Source organism: Mytilus californianus, unplaced genomic scaffold, assembly GCF_021869535.1.
Source record: "Mytilus californianus isolate M0D057914Y unplaced genomic scaffold, xbMytCali1.0.p SCAF_1, whole genome shotgun sequence".
NCBI classification, from domain to species: Eukaryota; Metazoa; Mollusca; class Bivalvia; order Mytilida; family Mytilidae; genus Mytilus; species Mytilus californianus.
In genome coordinates this window covers 126,564,503-126,591,234 of record NW_026262581.1, presented here as the reverse complement: position 1 = coordinate 126,591,234, position 26,732 = coordinate 126,564,503, and the positions used below count along the sequence as shown (strand labels likewise).

The following is a 26,732-nucleotide window of genomic DNA, read 5'->3' as shown; positions in this document are numbered from 1 at the left end:
ATATACAATTATTTTTAGCTAAAGTTTAATTTATATTAAATACCGTTATTCGAAACAAAACATCAAAATAATAATGGCAGAAGACGGAGAAATCGACATCGAAGGAGATTTTGAATTTAAACTAGAGTTAGCATCGTTTTTCTCAAGCAAATTTATAAATGGAATGCAGACACATAAAAAAAATTGTCATATAGACTTCTTTAATAATTGCTCAAACCCCATGAAATTTTTATTTACATAACATTTTGATAACTGACATCATCTTTAGAGGGGAAAAAACACACTGTACATAGTCTGTACTTTTTAGAGTCTAACATGACCTGTACAAATTCAAATAAAAAGATACAAGCTATATATTTTAACCTATAAATTTCAAGTGAAATACTTTTTTTTCTCGGAATTTAGCAAAAATATTGAAAATTGCATTTGTTCAGGTCAATAGTAGCAACTTCAAGAATCCGGGTCCGTTCGCCCAAAAACACGTTCGTGCCCATTCACGCTCGCCCCCTTTCACTTTCGCACCCTACACATTCGCACCCAAAGTCCGTTCGCACCCTACAAGTTCGCACCCTTTTTATTGGTTTTGTGTTTAATAATTTTGTAATCAAGGTTTGGTAAGTACATGTATATTGCCATGATTGCTGTAAATATTTTTTTTTCATTGTTTCAAAATAAAGTGAGATTCTGACAACATTTTTTTGTGTTGAATACTGAATCTTAATCATGTTTTGGTTAGTGTATTGCTATAAAAAAATAATTTCATTGTTTCTAAATAAAGTGAGATTCTGACAACGTTTGTCTTTTGTGTTGATTGAATCTTTAAAAAAAATCATCTTTTGGTTAGTGTATTGCTATAAATTTATGTTTTCATTGTTTCAAAATAAAGTGAGATTCTCACGTTTTTTTTTGTGCTGAATAAATCTTAAATTATGTTTTGGTTAGTGTTGTGATATAAATTTTTTTTTTCATTGTTTCAAAATAAAGTGAGAACAAAGGGGCCAAGCTGTTAAAATCAATTATCTTTCGTGTTTTTCTTTTAAAATCATCAATGTTTTACTCATACCAAGCTAAAGTACGTGCAGTATTTACATTAAAGCAAGTTAAAACAACAATCATGATGTTCAAACACACAACAATAATACCAAATTTACCTGTGTATAAATACCAATTAGCAGTAATCATACATTTGTACATAATTAAGATTCATCAAATTGATAAAAAAAAAAAAAAAAACATTCATATTATAATTCCTTAATTTTTATTCAAGAAAATGTATTTTTTTTGGTATATACATATAAAAAAATATCTAATAATTCAACTTGAATTTGAATAAAAATTGGGTGTGAACGTGTAGGGGGCTTACGTGTAGGGTGCGAACGTGTATTGGGTGCGAACGGACCTGATACCCAACTTTTAGCTAGTAACTTTTCCAGAAAATGGATGAGTTGCTACATCAACCATGTCATGCATGTAGATTGATTCCTCTGAAAATCAGCATCTCCAAGGGGTAGACTCATAAACTATCCAGTATTTAGAAAAGTTGCTAACCAACAGTTGTTGCCTTTTATGGAATCATTTGCACTTGGCAATATTTTCCATTAAATAAAAAAAAAATACACAGTAAAATTAATTATCTCCCATATCTCAAACATGTCAAACAGGATATTATAAGCCATTTGGGAAATAATTCCCAATCTGAGTAATGCCACATTTAGGACAGGGTTTTCCATTCAATTTTGCCTAACCGGCCAAAATGATTAAGTAGGCGGTCACCATGGTCACAGAAAATTCTTTGAAATCTAGACTCAAAATCGTGGCATCTAGTGAATTCTAAGACAAGATTTCATGCTTGTCAAATGGACATATTATTAGCATAACTTTTTTCTAAAAATTATGTCTGCACTCAAAAATCAATTTTAGAGTTTGAATACTATAGATATCGGATACAGCAATTTTATTTATCATTATTTTATTATAAATAACATGAATAAGATGCACACCATATTCTATCATGTCTTTCAAGCTTTTGTTTTGTAATAATTTTGTAATATTATATTGCAATTGTAATAGAAAAGCAAATAAATATTTTATGTCGCTTAGCGGGGAAAAAATCTGTAATTGAACGTTTCATCATTCATCACATGGCACACTTTGTATATATACTCGATATCTCTCAGGATTTTCCTAAGAAATCTCGTTCGATGGATAACTGCCAAGTGTTCCGATAGAAATACTAACCGGAACTCTCAAATGTAAATATAAACCAAGAACAATAATAATAATAATTGCGACGCTCAAAATAATCCAATAAGTAAAATATGCACCCATATTTTTTTTTGCAGATGACGATTAAACCGGCCAAAAAACTGTTTGAAACGGTCAATTTGGCCGGTTAGTTCTTATGGAAAACACTGTAGGAAATGGCAATAACAGATGATTAAGGATTATGACCCCTTTTCTACGGCTGCTTTTCCATGGTTATGAATTTTCTAGGTCTAATTATATAAAAAACAACTAAGAAAATAGACCATACTTGTCCATGAGTAATCCAGGTTTCAACAAGATATCAAATCAATATAAAAAAAACCCAAGTGTTCTACATTTGTAGCTAGACCATTCTCACAAGGCACAATCCCCACCCTTTTTCCTTTTGATTTTGGCTTCTATTGATAAAAATATCAATGAACACACAAAATTAAATGCAATGACCTATCATAATTGTAGATTTTAGTGCATATCTCAAATAATATATTGAAGGTTAAAAATTGATTTTTATACATTTCTTAAAATACATCCATCATACCATTTAATGATCAAAATAACATTACACATTTATGTGTGTATTACAATGTATATATTTCCAATGAAATAGTTGAATATCTGCTTAAATCTTTGGTGTATATTTTCAGGGCAAATGATGTTTATGATACAAATGAACTTCCATCCAAAAGTGCTAATCTGCTACCTGAGTACACTAATCCAGCATGGATGCTTGACCAGGTAAAGAGTAGATGATTGAATAAGGTTTTTATATGACCGCAAAAAATTTTGCTGTCGTATATTGGTATCACGTCTGCGTCATCCACAGACATTTGGTTTCCAGACAATTACTTTAGTATATGTAAATAGAAATCTATGAAATTTAAACACAAGGTTTATAACCACAAAAGGAAGGTTGGGATTGATTTTGGGGGTTATGGTCCTAACAGTTTAGTAATTAGGGGCCAAAAAGGGGCACAAATAAGCATTTTTCTAGTTTCCAGACAATAACTTGTGGAAAGGTGTATGGATCTCTCTGAAATTATACCGCAAGTTTCCATACCACAAAGGGATGGTTAGGATTGGCTTTGGGAGGTTATGGCTCAAACCGTTTAGGAATAAGGGGCAAAAAAGGGGGAAAAACAAGGGTTTCCTGGTTAAAGGAAAGTTACTTAAAAGTACAATATTATGTTTGGATTACTTCCCTTACACTGCTTTTAAATTATGTATAAAGAAATGTTGTATTGTCTTGAGGTGATTAGCTGTCAATTTATTTTTAGAAGTTACTATTAAAAATGCTGATTAAGGAATATTAATTTTAGCCATGATTATGTATGTCATTTTCCATTTTAAGACTTTTATGATGTATTTAAATGGGTAATTATGGTTGCAAACTCCATTGGAAATTTGAATTGAGATTATGACCATATCTTAGGGAAAGATTTTTTTTTTTTGAAAAAGGGGAGGGGGGAGGTGAAAAAAAATAGTAGGGGGGGGCAGTGTTCTCCCCAGGATTTTTTTAAGGCGCAAAATTCAAGGACGCGTAACTCTTTTTTTAGAGTGAACGTTTGTGATCTGAAGCAATAAGTCATAAAAAATGACATGCAATATGAATTATAATGCCTTGTGTTATGTGTTTAATAATGCAGAGTATTAATGAATTACAAGAATATATATATGAAATAAATTGATTTTAAACACAAACGTTATTTATATTCAGTCAATTAAAGAAGTCAAAATATAAATATTCATCTCAACTCTCTGCTCCTTCTAGGGATATTGTTTCAAGATAGTGTTATTTTGTTGGACAGTCTGTTCCTCAACTTTGTCTTTATCCTCTTCAGGGTTAAAAATTAAACCCCTACTCACAATAACTTTTGCTTATACCCCCTTTAACATTTCTAAGCCATGAAAACTCAGTCAGCCACTTGTCATTGAAACCAGAAACATGGTGCTTGCTTTTATCAATTGCTAAAATTTTAGCTTGGTTGGGATTAGGAGAAGCAATGAAATCTGCTTATACTGACAGTGTAGACGGAGGTGTATTCCCCTTTTCATTAGAAGTCATTGGTCTGAAAAAAAACTTCTACTTCCATAATCTACCTTTTGCTTATAATTCACCCCTTTTTTATATGCAGAGAACATGTTTATTCAGAATTAATAAAATCGAATATGGTTAAGATATTTGGTATACAACTTTTTAAAACAATTTTTTTTTATAAATGAACAGCTGACCAGTTTCCGTAGTTTCACATTACGCTTCCGTGCGTATTATTGTTTAATCCTATCTTTGGCAGATAGATATATACGAAACTTTACAAATTCGTTAAAGTTAAAACCATTGAAATTATTTACCAGTGACATTATACAGAAGCTGCGGCGATTCTGTACCCGTGTTGATGGTCACATATTTCCCGACGCACGGATCATTTTATTTCTAAAAATATGACAGTTTTAGACGAATTTACCTTGAAAGCAACATTTTTTCACTTTCTATTAAAGTAAATCACTCCTCGTTATCTTTAATCAAACTTTATTTTAATTTTTTCAACTACTAATACTTTCATTCATAGTTTTCATCGTAAATATCTTTAGCAATGTGTATTCAAATTTATCATGTGTATTCAACACGTTCATTGGTCGTGTTAAAATAGATTCTTCTTCTCGACCAATGAAAAAATTCGTTATATAAATGGTCAAGTGATCACACACAAGATGCGTAAATACAATGTATTTGCGACCTATTTCTTCAATTTCTGCACTGAAGTTTTTAAAATTTTTAATTTTCTTCAAAAAATATCAATCTTCTTGATGATCATTATTTATGCTATTACCTGATAACATAGTCCGATAAGGCTGAGATAAGTGTGGCTCAGGTAAAACTAATTATCAGTTATTGCGTAACATTGATCGACCCATCAGCAGTGATCAGTAACTTGACAATTTGAACCAACATTTATAATGAAAATGTGAAAATTAACACGCTGCGGGATCAAGTATTAAGGGACAGCGGCCAATTAAGACGCTGCGGGATCTACAAAAATATTATGAAAGCGCTGCGGCACCGCAGCGTCATATCGGCCTGGGGAGAACACTGAGGGGGGGTAAAAAGAAATTGGGGGGGGGAGCACAATTTTTTTTCATTTCAGATTTCAAAAATCAAAAATCAAATTTCTTTTTTTTTGGGGGGGGGGGGGGTCAATTCGCAACAGCATAGTGTATTGCACAAAAGCAAAAAAAAAGGAGGATACATTTTTTTTTGGGGGGTGGGGGGGGGGGGGGTCAATTCGCAACAGCATAGTGTATTGCCCAAAAGCAAAAAATTGAATATAAATTCAAATCATATAACCAATTCTAAGTTCTTTGACTACAGTTATTCTGTGTCAGAAACCTATTATGTGTCAAATATTTAATTACAACCCAAATTCAGACCTGTATCAAGCGCAAATATTGTGTCCATTTTTGCCCCAACTGTTCAGGGTTGGACCTCTGCGGTTGTATCCAGCTGCGCTCTTCGAAGCAATTTATTTTTATTTAACTCACTCAGATAAACCAAAAATGAAAGTAAAATACATGTGTAGACTTGTGCTATAATTTAAGAATTACTTTGTTGAACTCCCTTATGAGTTGGATACAGCTTATTAATTCATATGAATGGGAATACACACCATGGTAAATATGTATTGTCTTAAAATATAGCTCAGCAGTTCTGGGAATTTCTGAAGAAAATATATTTATTAAAACAAGATATATAAATTGAGATGGACCTTTTAGTCTAAAACATATAAAACATCAGCTGTATTAACATTTCATGGTATGGTAAGTACAATTTAAAAAAGAAAATGGTGTTTCATTGACAATGGTACTTTTTTAGACATCATACATAGAGTTTGTAGAGTTCTCAGTCATATTTCTTCACACAAATATTACAGTATGATCTGACTGCACAATGGCTTAGTCAGGATTTGTACATATTCTGATAAATGATTTAAATTGAAATAAGATACAAGAGCGAAAGGTAAATGTAATTACACATATCATTAACAGTTTCAAATGTAATGGCCACTTTTAACAAACACTGTCCATCTTATTCATGTTATTTGTTGAAACTTAGAAAAAAAAGTTAAACGTATCTATTAAAACTAAATTCTTAAATTAGGACATACAATTAATTACTGAGTAAATATACTGCATGAAAACTATAATAAAATTGTAAATGAAGACACACATTATTGTAGGGATGGAGTATGGATAGTTACATTGATGAGAAGTCTAAGGCAACTATAGAGAAAATGTTACAGGAAGAACAATATTATATGAATGGTCAGAATCGACGACGTAACATGCGAAACTTGACAACTCACAAGCAACCCTGGAGTGAAGAAGAAAAGAACATGTTCTATAAAGGATTGGTAGGATATAGATTTCTGCAATACAATTTTATCATAGTATTAACATATTAAGGGGGTTACTTTTTCCTTTCAATGAAATTAGAAAAATAGGTGACACAGACTATACTTTACCATTTTGTATTAGCTTTATAACTGATACGTAGAAAAATCTGACAATTATTGAGACTTAAATTTTCCATCTTTAGTACACACACTTTTTTAGTTTTGCTAGATTGCTTATCCACTATCTATTTTTTGTGTCAGATATTGTCATACATTGTTTTTTTTTTTGTCTTTTTTGCAATGAAAGTTGTGTAAATGAGACTAATATAAAAATAAGGAGATGTGGTATGATTGCCAATGAGACAACTATCCACCAAAGTTAAAATGAAGTGGATGTAAGCAATTATAGGCAACCGTACGTCCTTCAACAATGAGTAAAACCAATACCGTATAGTCGGCTATAAAAGACCCTGACATGAAAAATATGAAACAATTCAATTGAGAAAACTAACGGCCTAATTTATAACAAAACAATTAAAGAAAAACAAGGCTTAATGTTCCCATTGTCAGTGAGATCGAAATTGTTAAAGTGAGGTTACACAAGCAGGACAGGTAAAAGACTTTCCAAATAACTTGTTACTTGATCAGCATGATATATAAATATATCTGTGTCCCTTATTTTTAAGTCATAATTAACATGATTATCTTAGTTAGTAATATTTTCTTGTAGGAGGTATATGGTAGAAGCTGGTCAAAAATTGCTGAGTTGATTCAAACTAGGACAAATCTACAAGTGAAGAATTTTGCACAACAGTATTTCAAACAACAGGTTTGTTTATAGTTTCTCAAAACAGAGCGTTCAGTCTCTCTTTTGTCAGACTTTTAATCTTGTCATACTTCCAATGTCAGACATGTTGGATGTTTTATTAGGCTACTGATCATCAGTATTTCGGTTGCAACAATTTAAAATTTTGTTCATCAAGTCCATGATGGTTGCAGACAAACTTCTCTGTTTTAAAATGTCATATTATGTATTTGTGATTTTATTTTTATAGGGCATCAGATGAAATTTCATAATAGTGCTTACTTTACCAATTTCATATTAAAATAGATACAAACAATGACAAAATCAAAAAGTTTCAGTGGTTCACAAATACACAACTGTTGTCTAGCTACATATTGGTCAGAATAGGGTTATACAGATAGATAGTAAAAAAAGTTCATGATTCCGTACAAAAAGTTATTTTAGATTTTTTTTCTGTCGTGGTATCATCTATAAGCATAGATTTATATCTTTGAAGAGAGCATTCATTGCATTCTTCTAGAAGTTTGGGTCATCTAGTAACATAATTTTTAAGGAGCATTGTTTTTAAACCAAGGAAATTGATGCTTTGTTTGCACAAAATTTGGTCACAATTCATTCATTTTATACCTTTTGACACAAGTGTAATTTGAGTCGTTAAGACTTAGTATGTTGTATTGATTTGTGTCAAGTTTTGCATTCAGGTTGATTTCTCAGAGACTAAGCTTTTAAACATATTGATATTTCACTTCATATTTTATAGTATAACCCTTGATAAGTGCAATTAAATTTAGGTTACTATGATCTATTTATCATGCTGGAGTAACTTTACCCTTTATGTTACTGTGGATTCATTATTATATTATTATTTGTGGGATACTGATTTTTGTTGAGCCTGCGACTTTTGTCCCAGAAAGCTCGACATAGGGATAGTGATCCGGCGGCGGCGTTAACTAACTTCTTAAAAGCTTTATATTTTAGAAGGTGGAAGACCTGGATGCTTCATACTTTATATATAGATGCCTTATGTTATGAAGTTTCTGTCTGTCACATGTCCATTGTCCTTGATCTCATTTTCATGGTTCAGTGACTACTTGAAAAAAATTGCGATTTTTTTGTAATGTTAATTTCTCTCTTATTATGAGTAATAGGATAACTATATTTGGTATGTGCGTACCTTGCAAGGTCCTCATGTCTGTCAGACAGTTTTCACTTGACCTCGACCTCATTTCATGGATAAGTGAACAAGGTTATGTTTTGGTGGTCAAGTCCATATCTGAGATACTATAAGCAATAGGTCTAGTATATTTGGTGTATGGAAGGATTGTAAGGTGTACATGTCCAACTGGCAGGTGTCATCTGACCTTGACCTCATTTTCATGCTTCAGTGGTTATAGTTAAGTTTTTGTGTTTAGGTATGTTTTTCTTATACTGTATGCAATAGGTCTACTATATTTGATGTATGGAATGATTGTAAGGTGTACATGTCCAACTGCAGGTGTCATCTGACCTTGACCTCATTTTCATGGTTCAGTGGTCAAAGTTAAGTTTTTGAGTTTTGATCTATTTTTCTAATACTATATGCAATAGGGCAACTATATTTGGTGTATGGAAATATTTTATGATGTACATGTCAGTCTCGCAGGTTTAATTGACCCTTGACCTCATTTTTACGGTTCATTGCTCAGTGTTAAGTTTTTGTGTTTTGATCTGTTTTTCTTAAACTATAAGCAATAGGTCAACTATATTTGTTGTATGGCAGGATTGTAAGCTGTATATGTCTGTCTGGCAGGTATCATCTGACATTGACCTCATTTTCATGGTTCATTGATCAATGTTAAGTTTTCCTGGTTAAGTTTGTTTCTGATGTGCAATAGGTCAACTTATTTAAAGCATATTTGGTGTATTGAATGATTGTAAGCTGTACATGTATTTCCAGTTGGTTTATCTGACCTTTACCTCATTTTTTTGGATCATGTTAAATTGATGTGATAGTTGTTGAAAAGTTTTATGCTTAGGACTATCAACATAATATCACTGGTTAGTAAAGAAGGCGAGACATTTCACCGTGTGCACTCTTGTTTGGATATAGTTGAACCACGAATTTAAATGTCCAACAAAGTACAAATTTTCTATATGCTTGTATGCAGACTAGGACAAAATCTACAATTCAAATATCCATGATAAATACAAGTTTTCTTCAATCCACGAAAAATTGGTACCCATGAAATTAAATAAATCCACAGCATATCAATTTCAACAGTACAATCCTTTGCATCAGACTCTTAAACATTTTAGTGACAGTGATTTTTATTTCATATTATCAAATAATCAAAGTTGAACTCTAAAAAAAGATTGTGTAGTGTTAGTGCAACCAAATTTTAAACAAATTTGTAGTATAAAATTTCGAATTGAATCTAAGCTACAAATTCCAAGAGTGTAAGCATATGGGGTCTAGCATTTAATATATGATTGAAAAGAAGATAATCTGTTATAATCATATTCCGGTTATGATTGCAATTTGCTTGGATTGTAAGGGCTGAATTAGTTTAAATGATGTTTAAAATTGTACATATATGATATAATATTTCAGACTAAAAGTGATGAGAAGTCTGGGAATGAGAAGCCATATCCTTCTACATTAGAACAGATGTTAAAAGCTGTAACTACTGCACAGCCTACAGTATCTGCTCCAGCATTTACTAAAGCTGAAAATCACATTAATTCCAAAAATTATTCCTTACTTGGGAAAGCAGAAAATAATACGACAGAAACAAAATTTACAGAACTTGAAAAAATATTAACTTCAGAAACAGTCCCAAGTACAAGTAAATACAAGGAAGAAAAGAAAAATGAAAATATGAGTAAAAAACACAGGATTGAGGTACATAAAAACAAGAAAAGTTCATGTCATAATGCTACAGTTACAAAACACCAATCTCAAGTTACTAACTCAAAGCTACCAAAAGTTTCCAAACCAGCACCTCTTGTCAAAATTAAAAATGTGAAAGTTATTTCCTCTAGTGACATAACATCCACTTGCAATGAAAGCATTGGTTTGAATGATGTTTTAGAAGTTGTGACGATACCAAGTGTTCAGTTAAGTCCAACATTAGAGCATAAGCTGGAGAAATCAACAGGGCTCATTGAAAATCTCGATGGTTTCTGTGCCGTAGCTGACATTGTTAGTGGATCTGGTGATGGACAGGAAGATGAAGAGGATATAGACATTGACATAGAAAACGATGATGATGAAATGGACGACAATGTCATTCTTAAAAATAGGTCAACATCACCTAATTCTGTTTATGAAAGTTTACTCAAATCAGCTAAAGTAAGAACAAAGTGTAACAAGACAGATACAGTGATACAAAAAACAGAAGATGAAATGCCAGAAGAAATAAAGGACTTGGAAGAATCGTCATGTGACACGGAGAGAATGGAGAATATCCTGGTTTCTGAATCATCATCAGATGGATTATCTGAGGGAGGAAACCAGTCAGATTCTAATCAGCATGTAGAAAAAAGAATAGGTATGTCAGATATAAAGGTAGGGTTTTTGGTATAACTCCCATTGCCTGGGATTCATGTACTTAAGTGAAATTATGACTTTTGGGTAATGCTTCCTGTTTAATAGGATCACTATTTTGTAAGAATGGTTTGGTTAATTGGGTTTGATAAAGTAACATTATATATAAGCCTGGGTTTTGACCACAAAAAAAAAAACAAATTAGGAGGAAGAATTTATATGTAAATGATTATGTCTTATTATTTGTCCCTTTTTCAGCCAATATGGTTGTGTTGTCTAATGGTGAAGTTATGGAATTTCCAGTACCAACAGAGGAAAAATTAGTTGAACCAGATCTTATATCACTGGAAGAAAGAAAAGTTCATTTGGAATTCTTTGATGGACGGCTATCAAAAACTCCTGACCGTTATGTCAAAATCAGAAATTATATACTGGACTCTTGGTAGGTTGTTTACATTTAAATGTTGTAATGGCAGAGTCAGATTTAGTTTTACATATATGCTGTATAACATTTTTAGTTAGTCACTGATCAGTATGAAAAATAATGAGCAAGATAATCATATTGCTGTCATATTTGTTTTTCGTAAATTGTTTTGTTATAAATTAGGCCGTTATTTTTCACAATTGAATTGTTCCATATTTTTCACTTCATGGCATTTTATAGCCAACTATACGGTATGGGTTTTTCTCATGGTTGAAGGCTGTATGGTTGCCTATAATTGCTTACATTCACTTCATTTATACTTTGGTGGATAGTTGTCTCATTGGCAATCATACCACATATTCTTACTTTGATATGTATGCATTTGCAGTATTTACATTTAAATATTGAACTGATCTCAACGAAGATCTACTAATACAAACAAAACTTAAACATTGTCCTTTTCTTGATATTTGAAAACTGTTGAACTGAATACACAATTTTGTTATGGACAGTTTAGGTACAATTTAATACAATAATTGTAAACAAAGAATATTTGTAATTTTTGCAGGAATAAGTCAAAACCAAACTACCTCAACAAAACATCAGTAAGACCTGGATTAAAGAATTGTGGTGATGTGAATTGTATTGGAAGAATCCATATGTATTTGGAATGTACTGGTGCTATTAACTTTGGTTGTGGTAATTATTTTTATTACAAACCACTTATTATACATATGTGGTGTAAAAACAACCCTTGTATTATGCATTTATGAATGGGGGCCTTGGTGGAGAAGTGTTCTTAGTAGTTCATCTACTGTATCATGAGTCTGTCAACACTGATGTTGTGAGTTTTAACCCCACACTTGGCATGTGCATTTGACTCCAATCTTTATTGACTAGGATTGTCAGTTTTCCTGCTAAAGTTAAGTGGTTCTCTCAGACCTGCAGGCTTCCTCCAACAATAAAAATTGGCCGCCACATAATAGCCTATAGTGCTGAAAGAAGTGTCAAACCCCAAAAATCAATCAATCAATCGTGTTATGAATGTATTGAAATGGCAAACAACTCATTTGATTTGGACACATAAATAGACAAAGAAGTTACTGTCAATTCATAATTATTGCGAGGCTTTTATTAATGCGAATAATGCGACTGGTTGAATATCGCAATAATTAGAACTCGCATTCTGATATCGGACACATATATATGCATGAAGCTTTTCCTGAAATCGCAATAATTAATCTCGCATTTTTGTTCATTCTTAAAAAATCGCAATAATAAATGCACGCAATAATTTCTGAATTTACAGTAGGTTGAAACTATAGTTCTATACATTTATCCTTATAATTTGGAATAATATCAAGTTTAAAATTCCCATAAATGATTATGACTTCAGTTTGACGGAAAAGAGCTGTCTTTGTGATAAATCTTTATTGTTTTTGAGGGGTGAATTTTGGTTGATATTTAAAGAAAGTTTGTGATTGTTTAAATCTAATATGTTAATAAATTGTATTTGAACATTTTTTACAGAGCAGAGTTGTTATAATCATCATGTAAAAATGACATCCATTGGAGCGAAACAAAAGGGCTCTAGAGATGTTCTTGCAAAAGGATTTAAATTAAATTCAATGGTAAAGTACTGTTTACCAACTTGTTTTGTGACAACTGAGTTTTGTGGCATTAATTGATTATATTTTATATGACTACAACATGTCTTTTTAAATGCAGTAATTTTCACAAAGATTTATAGTAAGAATTAATATGTACTCATGTTTAAAGTTGGTTCACACAATATAATGAATATATTGTTTTGTTGATAGATATATTTCCTCATTTATCATATTAATTCTGTACCTTTTGAGTTGATATTGGTAGAATCAATTTATACTCACAAATTTAGGAAACTAATCTATACAAACAAATGAATGAATAATGTGCCTTTAAAGCTGAATCTTCCTGAACATGCATGAAATATTTGCCACTATACTTTAAGCAAACATTTAATCAGATAATTTACAACTGAAAATTATGATTAAAAGATGACTTGAATTAAGTCTATACAACTAATATGTATTGTAAAATTTTGTGATTTTGAGATATGTTATAGATAGAGAAGAAATATAAACATTTCAAACATAATCTCAAATTATGAAATCTGTTATTAACTTGTAGCGAGGACATTTGCATAATCTTGCATTTCGTCAAAAACATTAAAACATTTTTTTTATATCACAGAGACCAAGAAAAAGAAAGATCAAAGATGGCTATGGTAATTGGATTAATGAGGATGAATTACAGGGTAAAACTATTGAGGTGTGTATTATTTGCCAATAACTTATAAAATAAACTTTTATTTGTTCACAAAAAAACTTTGATAATTGATACCACAGAGTTCAGTTATCTATTAAAAAAAATTGAATATACTGTGGTCGTGTGGATTCATTTATTTTGCTTTGGTACCAATTTTGTGGATTGAGGACAAACAGTATGATTGATTTGCCTAGATCTACATTTAAAATAATAGAATAACTATAATTATGACTATGAACTCAGTCGTACTTTCTTTTTAGGTTAAGATTTGTTTACTTTCCTTTCAGCATCAGGAACAATTAGATGATACAAGTTATAATGACAAGGAGAAGATTAGATCCTCAAAAGAAGTGAAGACATTTTATGATCCATTTAAACTTATACCATGTGAATCCTTTACTCAGGAGAATCCAGTAAGTATATATATTGCGAAAGAAATGATACTTTTCCACAGATTCACTTGAAGGTTACCTGTCGATTTAAACTTAAGTTGTTTTGTCCCATCTAATAAATACAATAGCTACTGTTCTCTGTGGTGTTTATTCAATGAGAACTTTAAATTTCTTCTAAAAGATATCCATCACTCATTGATTAATTTACCTGAGTAAAAAAATTATCTTCTTGATAGAAGAAAATAAATGTTTCAACTCACAAAACTGCATTTGATGTTGTATATTCAATATCAATAATATATTTTCAATCTGTTCAATATAAACACTGATTTAATAAAGTGTTGTTGTTGTTGTTGTTGTTGTTGTTGTTGTTGTTGTTGTTGTTGTTGTTGTTGTTGTTGTTGTTGTTGTTGTTGTTGTTGTTGTTGTTGTTGTTGTTGTTGTTGTTGTTGTTGTTGTTGTTGTTGTTGTTGTTGTTGTTGTTGTTGTTGTTGTTGTTGTTGTTGTTGTTGTTGTTGTTGTTGTTGTTGTTGTTGTTGTTGTTGTTGTTGTTGTTGTTGTTGTTGTTGTTGTTGTTGTTGTTGTTGTTGTTGTTGTTGTTGTTGTTGTTGTTGTTGTTGTTGTTGTTGTTGTTGTTGTTGTTGTTGTTGTTGTTGTTGTTGTTGTTGTTGTTGTTGTTGTTGTTGTTGTTGTTGTTGTTGTTGTTGTTGTTGTTGTTGTTGTTGTTGTTGTTGTTGTTGTTGTTGTTGTTGTTGTTGTTGTTGTTGTTGTTGTTGTTGTTGTGTACCTATTAGACCAGGTGTAAAATTGATTCTTGTGTATTTTTACAACCATACCCTTATGAATTGATTATAAGTGAGTAAGTGAAACATTTTTCTTACGGTCATCACATATTACATAATTGAATTTGAATAATTTAGAACTAAAGAGTAGTGATGAATAATAGCATAACTGTATTTTCATCTTTCAATTTATTTTTAAGGCACCAATAGGTGTTGAAATCTACAATTCCTGTCTAGTCATTATGGATGTACATGCACATGTATCTAAAACAGAGGTCATAGGTATGCTGGGAGGACAATGCTGTGATGGTACACTCAGTGTGACAATGGCTATACCATGTAACAGTATTAGTACAGGCATGCAGTGTGAAATGGATCCAGGTAAGTTGTGATGACTCAGTGTGACAATGGCTTTACCATGTAACAGTATTAGTACAGGCATGCAGTGTGAAATGATTCCAGGTAAGTTGTGATGACTCAGTGCCACAATGGCTATACCATGTAACAGTATTAGTACAGGCATGCAGTGTGAAATGATTCCGGGTAAGTTGTGATGACTCAGTGCCACAATGGCTATACCATGTAACAGTATTAGTACAGGCATGCAGTGTGAAATGATTCCAGGTAAGTTGTGATGACTCAGTGCGACAATGGCTATACCATGTAACAGTATTAGTACAGGCATGCAGTGTGAAATGGTTCCAGGTAAGTTGTGATGACTCAGTGTGACAACGGCTATACCATTTAACAGTATTAGTACAGGCATGCAGTGTGAAATGGTTCCAGGTAAGTTGTGATGACTCAGTGTGACAATGGCTATACCATGTAACAGTATTAGTACAGGCATGCAGTGTGAAATGGTTCCAGGTAAGTTGTGATGACTCAGTGTGACAATGGCTTTACCATGTAACAGTATTAGTACAGGCATGCAGTGTGAAATGATCCAGGTAAGTTGTGATGACTCAGTGTGACAATGGCTATACCATGTAACAGTATTAGTACAGGCATGCAGTGTGAAATGATTCCAGGTAAGTTGTGATGACTCAGTGTGACAATGGCTATACCATGTAACAGTATTAGTACAGGCATGCAGTGTGAAATGATCCAGGTAAGTTGTGATGACTCAGTGTGACAATGGCTATACCATGTAACAGTATTAGTACAGGCATGCAGTGTGAAATGATCCAGGTAAGTTGTGATGACTCAGTGTGACAATGGCTATACCATGTAACAGTATTAGTACAGGCATGTAGTGTGAAATGGATCCAGGTAAGTTGTGATGACTCAGTGTGACAATGGCTATACCATGTAACAGTATTAGTACAGGCATGCAGTGTGAAATGGATCCAGGTAAGTTGTGATGACTCAGTGTGACAATGGCTATACCATGTAACAGTATTAGTATAGACATGCAGTGTGAAATGGATCCAGGTACACTGAGTTATTGTTTATAATTAATAATCCCTTGTTATTTGCCTTTGAACTTACAAATGTGATAACTTTTTGTGAACTGCAGATGTAACCTGATAAGCACAATAACTGCATACTAGATTTAACTTGAATATGTGTTTAGAAATAAGGAGATTTTATAAGAGTCTGTCAAAACACTTTGAGTGAAGCTTTTTAAAAAGTTGTTATAAAAAGAAAAGTTGATGGTTCTCTGTAAGAATTTTGTTATTTGAAAAACTATATAACTCCAAAGTAGTCAGGTTTAATTATTAAACTTTATTAATTATTGTATTTTTAGCAATTGTGCTGTAGATCTCATATAATTGATAAATTATTTCCGGTTTTAGTTTTTGTGAAGCGGGTCAAAATTTCGCTGCCAAATGTTAAAAAAGAACGATCATTCAATATTGGATTAAGTTAAGTAATGACAACTGATTGTTATGTTTATTTTAGTTTCCCAGACTCAGGCCAGTGAAGAGATACACAAGTATGGTATGTCTGTTGTTGGATGGTATCACTCACATCCAACCTTTAATCCTGATCCTTCTGTCAGAGATATGGAAACACAGCTTAAATTTCAGGTATTTACTTGTTTGGAGTTAAATTTTATCTGGTTATATGGTTAATATAGTATCAAACTATTAAAGAATGATAGAAATTAAATATTTACAAGTACAGTCAAACCAGTTTATAAAGGTCATCTTTGGGACCAGAGAAAACTCACGTTATAAGAGATTTGACCTTTGAATTGTGTTAAAAATGCATAGATATTACTACAATTAATAATCTTCAATTAAGGTTTGACATATTTTTCCTGTTGACGTTTTATTGTACCTCAACTATGCATGATACATCATAGAACAATATTTATATGTATGTTTTCCAGTATAACTGCAACAGAAGTTGTTAATAAATTAAGCAAAGATGGCCAGTGATTTGCCATCAACACAAAATATTATATTCAACAAAATAAACAAAATGAATGACATTTATTTTGTTTGTGTTATACAATAGGAATGGTTTTCCAAGGGTGGCAGTAGATATATTGGTATAATTGTAAGTCCATACAACAGATTAAATCCAAGCTTGTCATCAGATGTACAGTGTTTAACAGTTAGTGAAGAGGTCAATCTCATTCAAATGTGCAGTAAGTATCTTTATTAAAGAGGTCAATCTGATTCAAATGTGCAGTAAGTATCTTTATATAGTGAGGAGGTTAATCTCATTCAAATGTGCAGTAAGTATCTTTATTAGGAAGGTTTAGTGAGGAGGTCAATCTCATTCAAATGTGCAGTAAGTATCTTTATATGGTGAGGAGGTCAATCTGATTCAAATGTGCAGTAAGTATCTTTATTAGGAAGGTTTAGTGAGGAGGTCAATCTGATTCAAATGTGCAGTAAGTATCTTTATTAGGAAGGTTTAGTGAGGAGGTCAATCTCATTCAAATGTGCAGAAAGTATCTTTATTAGGAAGGTTTAGTGAGGAGGTCAATCTGATTCAAATGTGCAGCAAGTATCTTTATGTAGTGAGGAGGTCAATCTCATTCAAATGTGCGGTAAGTATCTTTATTAGGAAGGTAAAATATGATCAGTATTAAGTTGAAAAAGGTGAGGTAAGTTTATTGCTGTCTTCCATTTGACTAATGCATTAACATCTTTCTCAATCAAAGATGTTAACTCACATTGATTCAGTTCAATGCCTGCAAGTCATTATTATATTCACAAGCCTACTTTTTTGTATAATGGTAATTATTATATAATTTCTTTATTTTCAAGAATTTAATGGAAATCAGTTGAAATAGGTGTAATACCTGTATTAGAACAATTTAAAACCAGAACTCAAATGCAATATAGTTCCATTGCATAGAGAAATGAAAAATGTGAAATGCCTCGGTCATGTTTAACAATAATCTCATCGGTCAGATTATAATTAAGTGTCAGATGAAAACTTAGACTTTATATAGTTTTAGGTTTTTGCCTGGTTATGAAATTTGACTAAATACTGCTGTAACAGTAAGCATATACTCCACAGATTATTATTTATTTTAGACAAGCCTTACAAGTTTGACTATGAGATAGTCCAGGACAATATGGATCAAGAAGCATTGCTATCTGTAATACGACAGTTAGCAGAGAAATACAGCGGCTATCAAAATAGAGTGGAAATACTCGGGCCATACAGGTCATTTACTGGACACACTTGCCTTTCTAAGGTATGGTTAAGTATAGAAATAATTCATATTATGATTAGGACTAGAAAACTTGTGTTCATACATATCCTTTATTGCAAGCACTTTTCCTTTTAAATACGAACAAATGGTGATATGGGGTAGATGTCAACGAGCCAGCAACTTAATAATTCAGAATCACCAAACAGACATGTTATGTATGACTAAGCAAGTGAATACTGGGATCATACTAGTCTTCTAGGTTTGGTTAGTTGAAGAATAGGTCCTTAACTACACATATTTGCCTCTTTCTTGGGGTTGTTTAGGTGCTTAAATAAATCTTACAAAACTCTATACTAGATTCAATGAAATGATTTAAATAACCTCAAATAATTGTTCATCAAATAGGGTTGTATATAAAAATAAAAAGATGTGGTATGATTGCCAATGAGACAACTCTCCACTAGAGACCAAATGATGTAGAAGCTTAGCAACTTTAGGTCATCGTACAGCCTTCAACAATGAGCAATACCCTTCGGCATAGCAAGCTATGAAAGGCCTCGAAATGACACATGTAAAACAGAGACCAAATGATGTAGAAGGTTAGCAACTATAGGTCATTATACGGCCTTAAACAATGAGCAACACCCTTCCGCATAGCAAGCTGTGAAAGGCCTCGAAATGACACATGTAAAACAGAGACCAAATGATGTAGAAGGTTAGCAACTATAGGTCATTATACGGCCTTAAACAATGAGCAACACCCTTCCGCATAGCAAGCTGTGAAAGGCCTCGAAATGACACATGTAAAACAGAAACCAAATGATGTAGAAGGTTAGCAACTATAGGTCATTATACGGCCTTAAACAATGAGCAACACCCTTCCGCATAGCAAGATGTGAAAGGCCTCGAAATGACACATGTAAAACAGAGACCAAATGATGTAGAAGGTTAGCAACTATAGGTCATTATACGGCCTTAAACAATGAGCAACACCCTTCCGCATAGCAAGCTGTGAAAGGCCTCGAAATGACACATGTAAAACAGCGACCAAATGATGTAGAAGGTTAGCAACTATAGGTCATTATACGGCCTTAAACAATGAGCAACACCCTTCCGCATAGCAAGCTGTGAAAGGCCTCGAAATGACACATGTAAAACAGAGACCAAATGATGTAGAAGGTTAGCAACTATAGGTCATTATACGGCCTTAAACAATGAGCAACACCCTTCCGCATAGCAAGCTGTGAAAGGCCTCGAAATGACACATGTAAAACAGAAACCAAATGATGTAGAAGGTTAGCAACTATAGGTCATTATACGGCCTTAAACAATGAGCAACACCTTTCCGCATAGCAAGATGTGAAAGGCCTCGAAATGACACATGTAAAACAGAGACCAAATGATGTAGAAGGTTAGCAACTATAGGTCATTATACGGCCTTAAACAATGAGCAACACCCTTCCGCATAGCAAGCTGTGAAAGGCCTCGAAATGACACATGTAAAACAGCGACCAGATGATGTAGAAGGTTAGCAACTATAGGTCATTATACGGCCTTAAACAATGAGCAACACCCTTCCGCATAGCAAGCTGTGAAAGGCCTCGAAATGACACATGTAAAACAGAGACCAAATGATGTAGAAGGTTAGCAACTATAGGTCATTATACGGCCTTAAACAATGAGCAACACCCTTCCGCATAGCAAGCTGTGAAAGGCCTCGAAATGACACATGTAAAACAGAGACCAAATGATGTAGAAGGTTAGCAACTATAGGTCATTATACGGCCTTAAACAATGAGCAACACCCTTCCGCATAGCAAGCTGTGAAAGGCCTCGAAATGACACATGTAAAACAGAGACCAAATGATGTAGAAGGTTAGCAACTATAGGTCATTATACGGCCTTAAACAATGAGCAACACCCTTCCGCATAGCAAGCTGTGAAAGGCCTCGAAATGACACATGTAAAACAGAGACCAAATGATGTAGAAGGTTAGCAACTATAGGTCATTATACGGCCTTAAACAATGAGCAACACCCTTCCGCATAGCAAGCTGTGAAAGGCCTCGAAATGACACATGTAAAACAGAAACCAAATGATGTAGAAGGTTAGCAACTATAGGTCATTATACGGCCTTAAACAATGAGCAACACCCTTCCGCATAGCAAGCTGTGAAAGGCCTCGAAATGACACATGTAAAACAGAGACCAAATGATGTAGAAGGTTAGCAACTATAGGTCATTATACGGCCTTAAACAATGAGCAACACCCTTCCGCATAGCAAGCTGTGAAAGGCCTCGAAATGACACATGTAAAACAGAGACCAAATGATGTAGAAGGTTAGCAACTATAGGTCATTATACGGCCTTAAACAATGAGCAACACCCTTCCGCATAGCAAGCTGTGAAAGGCCTCGAAATGACACATGTAAAACAGAGACCAAATGATGTAGAAGGTTAGCAACTATAGGTCATTATACGGCCTTAAACAATGAGCAACACCCTTCCGCATAGCAAGCTGTGAAAGGCCTCGAAATGACACATGTAAAACAGAGACCAAATGATGTAGTAGGTTAGCAACTATAGGTCATTATACGGCCTTAAACAATGAGCAACACCCTTCCGCATAGCAAGCTGTGAAAGGCCTCGAAATGACACATGTAAAACAGAGACCAAATGATGTAGAAGGTTAGCAACTATAGGTCATTATACGGCCTTAAACAATGAGCAACACCCTTCCGCATAGCAAGCTGTGAAAGGCCTCGAAATGACACATGTAAAACAGAGACCAAATGATGTAGAAGGTTAGCAACTATAGGTCATTATACGGCCTTAAACAATGAGCAACACCCTTCCGCATAGCAAGCTGTGAAAGGCCTCGAAATGACACATGTAAAACAGAGACCAAATGATGTAGAAGGTTAGCAACTATAGGTCATTATACGGCCTTAAACAATGAGCAACACCCTTCCGCATAGCAAGCTGTGAAAGGCCTCGAAATGACACATGTAAAACAGAGACCAAATGATGTAGTATGTTAGCAACTATAGGTCATTATACGGCCTTAAACAATGAGCAACACCCTTCCGCATAGCAAGCTGTGAAAGGCCTCGAAATGACACATGTAAAACAGAGACAAAATGATGTAGTAGGTTAGCAACTATAGGTCATCGTATGGCCTTCAACAATAAGCAACACCTTTCCACATAGCAAGCTACGAGGCTGAAATAACACATGTAAAACAATTTAAACAAGAACTCTGTATCATATTCAAGTTTTGCTCACTGTTGAAGGCCTTACAGTGACTTACAGTTGCTTAGGTCTACATCATTAAATCTGTTATGGATAGTTGTTTCATTGGCAATCATACCATAGATATAAGAAGATGTGGTATGAGTGCCAATGAGACAACTCTCCATCCATTAAATCAAAATTTATAAAAGTAAACCGTATCTTCTTATTTTTATTATACGACCGCAAAAAAAATTTTGTGGTCGTATATTGGTATGACGTTGGCGTCGTCGTCGTCGGCGTCGTCGTCGTCGTCGTCGTCGTCCGAAGACGCATTAGTTTTCGCACTCTAACTTTAGTTTAAGTGAATGGATCTCTATGAAATTTTACCATAAGGTTCAATACCACAAAAGGAAGGTGGGGATTGATTTTGGGGGTTATGGTACCAACAGGTAAGGAATTAGGGGCCAAAAATAAGCATTTTCTAGATTCCAGACAATAACTGTGGAACGGTGTATGGATCTCTCTGAAATTATACTACAAGTTTCCATACCACAAAGGGATGGTTAGGATTTGCTTTGGGGGGTTATTGCTCAAACCGTTTAAGAATTAGGGGCGAAAAAGGGGGAAAAACAAGGTTGTCCTCATTAATGGACAAATACTTTAGTACAAAACATAATTTAAAGCAGTGTAAGGGAGATAAATCAAATACATCATTGAAATTATCTCCCTTACACTGCTTTTAAATTATGTATGAAGTAATGGTTAATGAACAATTAAGATAATTTAAAACAGTGTAAGGGAGGTAATCCAAATACAACGTTTTGGTTACTTCCCTTACACTTCTTTTAAATTATGTTTAAAGAAATGCATATTTATAAAGGAAGAAATTTATTTATTTGTTATGCCAAATCTAACCGTGTATTTAGATTTTTAATTTTGGGTCCAGTTTTCAAATTGGTCTACATTAAGGTCCAAAGGGTCCAAAATTAAACTTTGTTTGATTTTAACAAAAATTGAATATATGGGGTTCTTTGATATGCTGAATCTAAACATGTATTTAGATTTTTGATTTTTGGCCCAGTTTTCAAATTGGTCCAAATTGGGGTCCAAAATTAAACTTTGTTTGATTTCAACAAAAATTGAATATATGGGGTTCTTTGATATGCTGCATCTAACCATGTATTTAGATTTTTTATTTGTGGACCCCGCTATCAAATTGGTTCATATTGAGGTCAAAAGGGTCCAAAATTAAACTTTGTTTGATTTCATCAAAAATTGAATTATTGGGGTTCTTTGATATGCCAAATCTAACCGTGTATTTAGATTTTTAATTTTGGGTCCCGTTTTTTAAATTGGTCTACATTAAGGTCCAAAGGGTCCAAAATTAAACTTAGTTTGATTTTAACAAAAATTGAATTTTTGGGGTTCTTTGATATGCTGAATCTAAACATGTGTTTAGATTTTTGATTATGGGACCAGTTTTCAAGTTTGTCCAAGTTGGGGTCCAAAATTAAACTTTGTTTGATTTCAACAAAAATTGAATATATGGGGTTCTTTGATATGCTGAATCTAAACATGTATTTAGATTTTAGATTTTTGGCCCAGTTTTCAAGTTGGTCCAAATTGGGGTACAAAATTAAACTTTGTTTGATTTCAACAAAAATTGAATATATGGGGTTCTTTGATATGCTGAATCTTACCATGTATTTAGATTTTTTATTTGTGGGCCCGCTATCAAATTGGTTCATATTGAGGTCAAAAGGGTCCAAAATTAAACTTTGTTTGATTTCATCAAAAATTGAATTATTGGGGTTCTTTGATATGCCAAATCTAACCGTGTTTTTAGATTTTTAATTTTGGGTCCCGTTTTTTTTTAATTGGTGTACATTAAGGTACAAAGGGTCCAAAATTAAACTTAGTTTGATTTTAACACAAATTGAATTCTTGGGGTTCTTTGATATGCTGAATCTAAACATGTGTTTAGATTTTTGATTATGGGCCCAGTTTTCAAGTTTGTCCAAGTTGGGGTCCAAAATTAAACTTTGTTTGATTTCAACAAAAATTGAATATATGGAGTTATTTGATATGCTGAATCTAACCATGTGTTTTGATTTTTGATTATGGGACCAGTTTTCAAGTTTGTCCAAGTTGGGGTCCAAAATTAAACTTTGTTTGATTTCAACAAAAAATTGAATATATGGGGTTCTTTGATATGCTGAATCTAACCATGTATTTTGATTTTGGACATTGGACCATAATAGGTAAATTAAAAAAATTGAAGTTCTTAGACCACATTCTTTCTGTGTCAGAAACCTATGCTGTGTCAAATATTTAATCACAATCCAAATTCAGAGCTGTATCAAGCTTGAATGTTGTGTCCATACTTGCCCCAACTGTTCAGGGTTCGACCTCTGCAGTCGTATCAAGCTGCGCCCAGCGAAGCATTTTATATACATTAAAATCTGTGCAGCAACAACACTCAACTCTGTAATAAAGGTATAATAGGTTAAAAACAATAAAAAAACTATTCTGACTGCTTTAAGTTACTGAAAGCAAGCTCAAAGTACTTACCTGCTGATAAGAAATCAGTCTGGATTTATTCATATGGAAAAATATTTGGAAAAAGAAATCTAGCCCCAATCTGATTGTTTGAACTTGTGCTTAAAATGATATTTAATTGTTTTTTTATTTCCACTTAAATACCTATCTTAACTGTAAAGTTTCCAAAATATTATGGAATTAAAGGATTTACCTCTGAATAATTCTTCTTTATTTTTTTTTTTATAATTTTGATGTAATTGTAACAGTAAATTTGGTCCGGTAGTAAAATTTGTCCACCAGACTTTTTTTCCTAGTTCATCAAGTCCATGACCATTATTTTACTATTAATGTAAGTCCCAAGACAAATTTTTCTAGGAAAATAAGTCCATAGCTAGTAAAATATGTTGGGCACTTATTTTCCTAGGAAAATTAGTCTGGGGACATGAATTTTATTAAAATATTAATGCACAACTCTTTAACAATATTGAAACATAAAAATTGAATTTCCATTGTTTACATGTAAATAATTTGTTTCCTTAGAATTTTCCTTTTAAAATAAAGGAAATGGACGTTTTTACCTAGGAATATTAATGACATGGACATGATTTCCTAGGAAAATTAGTCTGGGGACATACATTTTATTAAAAATATAAATACACAAATCTGAAACAATTAAAACATAACATTTAAATTTCCATTGTTTAAATGTAAATGATTTGATTCATTAATATTTTTCCTATAAAAAAAGGACATGGACGTTTTTACCTAGGAATATTAATGACATGGACTTGAATTCCTAGGAAAATTTGTCTGGGGACATAAATTACTAACATCGGACTAAAAATACTAGTAAATTCTTTAACCATAAACTTTTTATAACTTTTTGTGTGGGTTTTTAAAGTATGAAAGGATGTTGAGTAGTTGCTTTGTGGACACAAATATTTAAAACATTTAATGTAAGTATAATTAGATAAAAAGATATTTTTAAAATTTGATAATTTACTATTTTTCTTATAATTTTATGTTTAGTTGTTGGTGTCCATCAGTGAACATTCCAGCAATCAATGGTTGTCATCAGAATTTCTGAAAGCAATAGAGAATATCTTTACAGAGATATTCTCACAGAAAGGAAACACTGATGCTGCAATTGAATACAGTGACCATGATTTGAATAAGAGTTCTGATGAAAGTTCAACAAATATTGACAAAGCCAAGATTGGTGAAAATCCCGCAATATTACTGGAAAGTGTTCATTCTACAGAGGAACAAAGACCAACAGACAATAGTTTGTCACAGGACTAAAGAGTCATTTTAATTAAAATTTTCCTATTGTTCCTTGAATCTCTTTATTCAGAAAATGTTCTGTAATGTATTCCTAGTCCATTTGTTTTTAATACCCACACTTCAATGGACCAGTGACAGCTATTGCCATCACTAAGCAAGCCATTTCAAAACATCATTTATTTCTGGGTGATATTTTGAAGTGTGCAAAACGATTTGATTGGTTAAAAATATTTCAACATTATTATCTTGTCATTTGAATTATGTTGTATGAACACTGGTAATAGGTCAACAGTATTTGGTAAATATTCTAAGGTGTACATGTCTGTCTGACAGTAATTATGTTGTATGAACATTGGTAAAAGGTCAACAGTATTTAGTCAATATTCTAAGGTGTTCATGTCTGTCTGACAGTAATTATGTTGTATGAACACTGGTAATAGGTCAATAGTATTTAGTCAATATTCTAAGGTGTACATGTCTGTCTGACAGTAATTATGTTGTATGAACACTGGTAATAGGTCAATAGTATTTAGTCAATATTCTAAGGTGTACATGTCTGTCTGACAGTAATTATGTTGTATGAACACTAGTTATAGGTCATCTATATTTGGTCAATATTCTAAGGTGTACATGTCTGTAAGACAGTATGATCTGACTATCATGGTTCATTGATTCAAATTTTCTTTAGCTATTTGGACATATCTAATTCAATATTCTAAGGTGTACCTATCTGTCTGACAGTATGATCTGACTATCATGATTCATTGATTCACATCTTTAGCTATTTGGACAGATCTAATTCATATTTTTGTTTGATCTTATATCTATAATCTGTCATATAATTTCAATAGCACTTTGTTATCACATATTTACAACAAATTATTTAGGTCAGTTTCTAAAAGTCAACCATGAAGGTAAGACTTTTCTGCAAATCCACTCTTGTATTCCAGTTGACCTACTTATGATTTAGTTACAACCCTTAGACTTTCAATTTCAAGAAAGTGACTGTTGTCTACTTTATTTTCAGCCTTCAAAATTAAACAATCTGAAGTGGTTTCAGTTATTTCCTTCTGACCTAATTACATGTTAGGTTGATTAAGGAGAACTCCTGTATATTTCTGTTTCACCTGCAACAAAAGTTGCAGAATGCAAGACAAAGGGAT

The 26,732-nt window shown here is 32.9% G+C and overlaps 1 protein-coding gene across 4 annotated transcripts; it reads left to right on the top strand.

The window, feature by feature from the left end:
* Positions 1-71: 71 nt before the first annotated feature.
* Positions 72-25,619, top strand: LOC127733271 (histone H2A deubiquitinase MYSM1-like). Of its 4 annotated transcripts, none has more exons than XM_052242623.1 (16): positions 72-126; positions 2,910-3,000; positions 6,498-6,671; positions 7,384-7,482; positions 10,049-10,988; positions 11,243-11,426; positions 11,977-12,107; positions 12,939-13,039; positions 13,644-13,721; positions 14,006-14,131; positions 15,093-15,273; positions 16,795-16,922; positions 17,356-17,466; positions 17,716-17,737; positions 18,390-18,553; positions 25,315-25,619. In XM_052242623.1, the coding sequence occupies exons 1-16, from the start codon at positions 74-76 to the stop codon at positions 25,585-25,587; spliced, it is 2,856 nt and encodes a 951-aa protein (XP_052098583.1). In that variant the 5' UTR covers positions 72-73; the 3' UTR covers positions 25,588-25,619. The 4 variants fall into 4 exon arrangements, with proteins under 4 accessions (XP_052098583.1, XP_052098590.1, XP_052098582.1 ...); XM_052242630.1 differs by lacking the exon at positions 17,716-17,737 and adding an exon at positions 17,660-17,681; XM_052242622.1 differs by lacking the exon at positions 17,716-17,737 and adding an exon at positions 17,510-17,531.
* The last annotated feature ends 1,113 nt before the right edge of the window (positions 25,620-26,732 follow it).

Excerpts from the sequence above, each read along its gene's own strand:
- LOC127733271 (XM_052242623.1), top strand. The coding sequence starts at position 74 with ATGGCAGAAGACGGAGAAATCGACATCGAAGGAGATTTTGAATTTAAA. Across the intron at positions 11,427-11,976 it reads AATTATATACTGGACTCTTG|GAATAAGTCAAAACCAAACT; the intron begins GTAGGTTGTTTA and ends TAATTTTTGCAG. Across the intron at positions 17,738-18,389 it reads CAATCTGATTCAAATGTGCA|ACAAGCCTTACAAGTTTGAC; the intron begins GTAAGTATCTTT and ends TATTTATTTTAG.